Here is a 7,512-nt window from a genome sequence, read left to right as displayed (position 1 = left end):
TTTATGAGTGGTAGAGGGAGAATGAAATAGGCCTACAGTTTCACAGTTAAGCATCCCACCATGGACTCTCAGGGGTTTAAAAGTACTAACAACTCGTCTCTTAGCATGAGGTAGAGGCCAAGGGTCATGTATGCATGCACCTGCAGGAACAGGAAGATTGTTCTCTGCAATGATGTACTAGCACAGGGTGTACACCTCCTCATCACAAGCTATGTCGTGACGGTGGACACACTGGTCCTCGCAGCTGGTTATGTCCTCCTGTGACACATGCACCACACAAGTAATCATGTGTATCATACAACTCTGGAACCGTGTACATGACATCAGGCCGACCATGGGGGACATTCTCGTTCTTTCAGGGGCAGATCGGGTGACAGGTCTCCTTTGTAGTGTCCAATTCATCCTGTAGAGGTGGAAATAATACAAGCGCTAAAATAAGAAAAAAATATCGGTCTATTTCACCATAATGTGGGACTACCAGTAGCCTATCCTACATGTCAACAGACACACAATGGATAGACAGACAGGCTTGATACAATATTACCACTGCTTGGTCGGCCTTTTGATACTGTAGCTCGTAGGCAATCGATAACATGGTTTAGTGACTGTAAATCCTTGCCATTGCAGTGTGTCTTCAGTGGCCAATGTTGCTATAGCGAGGTTGCTAACGTCGTTAGCTAGCTTTGCTAACAGCAGTGGTATTGTTTTGCCGAAATCTCTAGCTGGCTAGCCTACCTCCACGTTAGCGAGTAGTAACACCTGAGGGAAAACTGCTTTTATACTACGAGATAGCTGCCTTTCAAAGAATATGGAAACCACTTTTGATATAAACTATCTTTTCCCTGAAACGATTACAGTTTTGGACCATAACCTAATTGCAGGTGGAACATCGCTGGGAAGGTCAGATCCTCAACCCCAAATTGCAGCAGTCATTGATGAACTTGGAAGAGCCTCAGCCAAGGCCCAATACTTGACAGCACCAATCACAAGTGCATCCAAGCTGCAGACCAACAAGCACCATCTCTACCTGCTGAAGGACGGAGAAAGCAATGGAGGAAGGGGACTTGCGGTGGGGTTTCTGAAGGTTGGCTATAAGAAGTTATTTCTGCTTGACCAGCAGGGGGCGCATGTCGAGACAGAGCCTCTGTGCGTCTTGGATTTCTTTGTGAAAGAGAACCTTCAGAGGTACGGCTACGGACTGGAGCTGTTTAGCTTCATGCTGCAGAACAAAAAGGTGGAGCCAGTGCTGATGGCTTACGACAGGCCCTCCCCTAAGTTCCTCTCTTTTCTGGAGAAGCATTACTGTCTGAAAAACAGTGTACCTCAGGTCAATAACTTTGTGGTGTTTGACGGTTTCTTCGCCAAAAGATCAGCGGCCCAGTTGAGAAAGGTTCCCCCCAAAAAGCCGGACGGAGAGATCAAGCCCTACTCACTGATGGAGAGAGAAGCTGTGCGAGAGGAGCAGAGGGCTCTTCCCTGGCCTTTGTGTCGTCACGCGGCTCCTCCCCTTTCTCCCCCATTGTCGGTATCCTCCCCGTGCTCCCCAAGCAGGGGCCGCCAGCGTCCCGATCCGGCCCTGGCCCCGGCACCTGCCCCTGGGGGCAACAGGGGCCCGAACCCCCACCCTCCACTCATCAACAGCCTCAACTGCAGGGCAAAGCGCACCAGGTATGGTATTCCTGTGAATAGGTCCCGAAGTATCCTGGTTTTCCAGGAATCTCGGTCGGAGTGATTCCTGATTCACGGGAATCAGGAGGGAATAAGCAGAGGGAATCATCCGACGTGGGAATTTTTGGGAACGTTGAGTGAAATTATCAACCCTACTTCTACTACTTGATTGAAAACTGTATGTAACTCAACCCAGGGTTGTGGGAGAGGTGTTACCTCTGTAAGTCTACTGTAAGTCGCTCTGGATAAGAGCGTCTGCTAAATGACTAAAATGTAAATGTAAAATGTATGTTATTCAAAGCCCTCTGTGTATTAAGCTTAGTGGCCTGCCATGGGAGAAGCCCCATGAACTCCAAGATGTGCCCATTAAAACAACAGACACATATTGATTTAGGACCAGGAACAGTGGCACAAATCAGCTCCAAATAAACATAGGAGCGCTATCTCTGTGATTTCAGAACCAGCAGTTGCTAGATAGCTACGCATCGAAAACAATTTTATTGGTCGCGTACACATAATTGCAAATGTTATCGCAGGTACAGAGAAATGCTGGTGTTTCTAGCTCTAACAGTGCAGTCATACCTAGCAATACACATAACTCCAAAAAATAGAAATGAAGAAAGGGGCAGCGGGACAACGCATCGCTCAACTCAGAGTTCATGAGAAGATTCTATACCTGTGGCTCGTTGGGGTTGGCATTGGCATTGCTAGTGTGTTGGCATGTTGAAGGCCTCATGGGCAAGGGACTGCTATGATATTGTTCCCATTGCCCTGATCTTTAGAATTGTAAAATAGTGAATACACTTGAAGATTATTGCAACTACCGCTCCAGAGATCTTGCTTTCTGCTACAGGCCATAGAGAATAAACTGATATGTCTATATGACTGATACTCGGAAGGTGGGGTCTATTGATTGAACATGAAGTTGGAAGCTTGTCTGCCCCAAACAGCATGCAATTAAATTGCAATTAGATATGGGAAGTCATAGGGAAATACAACTGATTTTTAAGAATTACATTCTGTCCTCATTTTCAGATACATTACAAATATGCTTGTAATTGCAGTATTGGTCAGGTACATGGACAAGGAAGAAGAAAAAGTTTATTCACATAGCCAAGTGCAGTACAGTGTGTCACATACCCGTACCAAGCCCAGGAAGCAGAACAGCATTATGTTCTTGTCCAAGAAGTCCCTGTCAAAATCACCTTCATCTTTCAGTCTATGGAGATGCTCAAGCCAAAAAATCAACAAACCCTTTACGCAGAAACCCCTACCAGCTTTCGATTCTTTGATTGCTGGTGGATCAACCATAATAAGAAGCTTCTCTCACCCCCATAGGCATCATCATCATTTCGTTGTAGGCACCGTTGCATGTCCCGGCCACGACTGTTCTCCGCCGGCCACAGCCCCCCACTTCCCCAACCATATCAAGGAAATAGTCACCAATAACTTTGGGGTCGCTGCTGGTGTTGTATGCATTGAGCCAGAGTTTTTTCTTGAGAACCCGTTGATGGCACCATTAAAAGGCTTGAATTTATCATAGGAATCAACATGCCACACGAAGTTGGGCCCCTTGACCCCAGTTGGGTCAAGTGTGGATATAATTAGGCGTATGTCTTCTTTCTGTACATGCAACCCCCTTTCTTTACACTTATTGTACATCCACCGGTACCCATGTAAAGCCCCAGAGCCCCGTAGCTCGCCTCGAATAAACTGTACAATTTCTGCCAAGTTGTAAAATAAACTGTACAGTTTCTGCCAAGTTGTCAAAGTCTTTATGACAAAAAAGGCCTTGCTGGTGCAGGAAACGTTTCAGAGTTGCTAGGCTGGGAAAGATATTGTGTTTAACACTCAAAACGTGAAGAATATCTTTGTATTTCAAACCCAGATTGAAGTAGAATTCAATTAACTGATCGAGCCATGATAAGCGGTAAGCACATACGCTGGAATCTGCAGGGGAGATCTAAGGGAATGAAATCAAATGAATAAATTAATGAAATGAAACACAAACTGGAAATAAGCTATTGAATAAATAGAATTAACTAAATAGAATTACATTTAGGCTGCAATATGTTATGGTCAAGTGAGACTGTCATGGTAGCCTACATAAGAACAAGAGGGCACGAATAAAACATGTGGTAATAGATAAAAAATCTGAGGGAAATAATAAAACATCTGAGGGAATGGATTTTTTAAAAACAAGGATAAAAAATCTGAGGGAATGGATTAGCCTGGCTGTTTTTAATTTTTTTGTATTTTACCATGATGCCTACATATCAATTTGCTTATGTCAGAGTTGCAAAGTCCCAGGGATCCTATGAAGGATGTGTAAACAATAGTCCCACGTGTGCAAACTTTGACGTAAGTAGCTAGCTAGCTTTCAGCTGGATGAGCTAGCTATATGTTAAACCAACACAGTCTCACATTCAATTCGCGCATATATGTACAAAATGTATTTCAGCAGATTTCGTGCGTTTTTGTGCGTTTTCGTCTGGCTTAATTCGTGAGAAAAGACACGAATTTATGTGCTTCTTAATTCGTGCGAAAAGACACAAATTTAACCAGTAGGGTACACAAGCCTTTGCAACAACCATATAGACGTGATAATTTGTATTTCATTTTTGTTCTTCTTAATGGCTAATTCAACGTCATGAATATACAGAAATGTTGTCTTTGTTTAACCATGTTTTAAAATGTGTCGTTGTATGCCTATATGTACTGTTTTAGACTTGCTGAACAGAATTTTTGAGAAAAGACGCACATTTACGTGCGACTTAATTRGTGGGAAATATTGTTTTATTAATGCCAATGCTGTTTTCTGTGCTTGATTTCGCTTAATACTTTGGATACTGGTGCACTTGTAAGCAGAACGCCTTTTTGTCATGTAGGCAACCATACACAATTTTCTTCATAACCCATTTCATATTTCGTGGAGCCTAAATTACACAATTTCTTCATAATGCATGTATTACATGTTAATGTAAAATAATGAATTATGTTGGCTTACACTTATGGCCTTTCCAAGGCCTTTCCATACCTTAAGGGAACATTTTAGCACTCGCCATATGGTTAGTCAGAAACGCCACATTGCAAATGTAAGGTCCCTTACTAGACGTCCTGCAACGTTTCTAAAATTTGCGGACGGCGTCGGGCCGTGCGCGGGGGAGAGATCTTTCAGGAAGTCATCAAACGAAATCTCTCGGACGTTCGGTTTCCGTTTTATAAAAATAACAAATTTTGGTCATTTTTCCGCAGTCTCGGAAATTCCCACCAGAGGGAAAATAAATAATATTGCAAATGCACAAGCACATTGCAAATGCATGTGGCCTTTTCTCCTAAACGGAAAATATTTCGAAGACGTAATGGACAGTTGGCCCCGAACAAGATGGCGTCGAGGCCTCAACGCTTTTTGAGTTATGGCCATTTTTCTGGGATTAAAGGTCAAAAACGCAAAGTAGGGTGCTAATTTGACCGCTTCACGTCAAAGTACATAAGCATACGGTGTCAGGAAAAAAAGAACCAGCCATTTATCTATCGTAATTTAAGAGAAATCGTACATTGACAAATTGGTAATGTTCACAAAAAGGAGTTAAAAAAAAAAAAATACAGATCCAGTTGCAGTGTGTTCAGARGAACATTTTTTAAGTGGGTCTCAAAGCTCTGCCAGAATTCTGTGATTTTATGTGATTTTATGAAATAACACACACTCATTTAACCCTCTGTAAATAAGTCAGTTCTTAACATAAAGACTTAAAACTCAATATTATATAAGAGCCTACCCCAAGGAGGATATGTGTTCACTTTCAGCTTCCTATGTCAACCGGAAATACCTTCAAATGGTGCCATAGGGTCAGTTTCGAAGGGTTAAAAAGGTCAGATCTGCCTCCCGGGTGGCGCAGTGGTCTAGGGCACTGCATCGCAGTGCTAGCTGCGCCACCAGAGTCTCTGGGTTCGCGCCCAGGCTCTGCCTCAGCCGGCCGCGACCGGGAGGTCCGTGGGGCGACGCACAATTGGCCTAGCGTCGTCCGGGTTAGGGAGGGTTTGGCCGGTAGGGATATCCTTGTCTCATCGCGCTCCAGCGACTCCTGTGGCGGGCCAGGGGCAGTGCGCGCTAGCCAAGGGGGCCAGGTGCACGGTGTTTCCTCCGACACATTGGTGCGGCTGGCTTCCGGGTTGGAGGCGCGCTGTGTTAAGAAGCAGTGCGGCTTGGTTGGGTTGTGCTTCGGAGGACGCGTGGCTTTCGACCTTCGTCTCTCCTGAGCCCATACGGGAGTTGTAGCGATGAGACAAGATAGTAATTACTAGCGATTGGATACCACGAAGAAAAGGGGATAAAAGGATGGAGTGTAAAAGTACGGTGCTTAAAGACACACAAAGCCTGCAATGGCATTACTATTATCTCCAGAACGTGCCGAGTTCAACGAGATGCCCCGCTTGACCGTAGCTCGCTCGGTCTGAGTGCAGCGACAGGGACAAGAAGAAGGACCCAAATGACCCTTTGACCTCAATTTCATATTTTTTTGCTTTTGGGAGACAGAGAGAGAACCGTTAAGGTTAGAAGCACAATTTGACCTCAGGAACGTTCCTAAGGTCCTCCCGATCTGTGCAAGCCTAACATTGACCYTGTGGCATTAACCCTTAACAGTTAAAAGAAGGTGTTTACATCAAACAGTTTACAATGACATGTCTCCCCATAGGAATACATTGCCTGCTCCCCTAAATTCAACCTGAAGCCTATGTGGGTTAATAATGCCTTATGAACCTGTCTTCGATGACAATCCATCAGGCCACTATGAGGTCTACCTGTGTCGATTCTAAGCTTCCTGGAGCAACCGGAAGTGGTTAAATCACCCTAAAAGTGTTTGCCCTACCCAACCTGCAGTTTGAGAGAAATAGTGCATTCAACCCTATGTAAATCAGTGAGTTCTTAAGGTATAGACTTAAAACTCAGGATTCTGTAAAAGCCCACTCCAATGAGGATAAGTGATTACTTTCAGCTTCCTGTGCCAACCGGAAGTGCCATAATTGGTGTCAAAAGGGCTGTTTCGATGGGTTAAAAAAGTCAAATCTTTCCAAAACTTAATATATGTGAATAGGCAACCCTCATGAACTGTAAATCAGTCATTCATCCCATCAGATTTCAAGGAAAAATGTACACACCCACACAGAAAGGATGGAGTGACACACTGAGGGGCTTAGAGGCAGACAGTGCCTGCAATAGTTACTTTTGTTCGAACTTTTAAAGAATCGTCAGACCTAGAGTTCTGAAACTTTACAAACCTGTTCTAGAGCTCAGGTCGATTAAGCACAGTGAGTTATGTGGCTCTAGAAGGTTCTCGATATTAGTGCATGCAACCTGTGTAAATCAGTCAGTTCTTAACGTATAGACTTAAAACTCAGGATTCTGTAAAAGCATACCCCAGTAGGATATGATTTACTTATAGGCTTCCTGTGCCAACCGGAAGTGCCTTAAAATGGGGGTCATAGTTTGTTTTCGAAGGTTTAAAAAGTCAGATCTTTCAAAACTTTAAATGTGTGAATCGGTCAACCTTTCATGAACTGTAAATCAGTAATTTCTCTAAACAGATGTCAAAGAAAAGCTCTCTCAACACACACACACCACACCAACACACACCACACACACACACACACCACACAGCACACACACACACACACACCACACAACACAACACACACCACACACACACACAACGCAAGGATGGAGTGAAAAAGTATGTGCGCTTAAAGACACACAGAAAAGCTCTCAACACACACACACCACACACCCACAACACACACACCCACACACACACCACACACACAACACAGCAAGGATGGAGTGAT

At 44.1% G+C, this 7,512-nt stretch overlaps 1 protein-coding gene across 1 annotated transcript; it reads left to right on the top strand.

Moving 5' to 3' along the window:
• Positions 1–504: 504 nt before the first annotated feature.
• atat1 (alpha tubulin acetyltransferase 1) lies at positions 505–1,862 on the top strand. The gene has a single exon (XM_024002235.3). The coding sequence runs from the start codon at positions 809–811 to the stop codon at positions 1,730–1,732; it is 924 nt and encodes a 307-aa protein (XP_023858003.2). The 5' UTR covers positions 505–808; the 3' UTR covers positions 1,733–1,862.
• The last annotated feature ends 5,650 nt before the right edge of the window (positions 1,863–7,512 follow it).

The sequence above is a fragment of the Salvelinus sp. IW2-2015 genome, linkage group LG15 (genome assembly GCF_002910315.2).
Source record: "Salvelinus sp. IW2-2015 linkage group LG15, ASM291031v2, whole genome shotgun sequence".
NCBI lineage: Eukaryota > Metazoa > Chordata > Actinopteri > Salmoniformes > Salmonidae > Salvelinus > Salvelinus sp. IW2-2015.
Note: the sequence above shows the minus strand (reverse complement) of the source record. Positions and strands in the feature narration are given on the sequence as shown.

Excerpts from the sequence above, each read along its gene's own strand:
- atat1 (XM_024002235.3), top strand. The coding sequence starts at position 809 with ATGGAAACCACTTTTGATATAAACTATCTTTTCCCTGAAACGATTACA.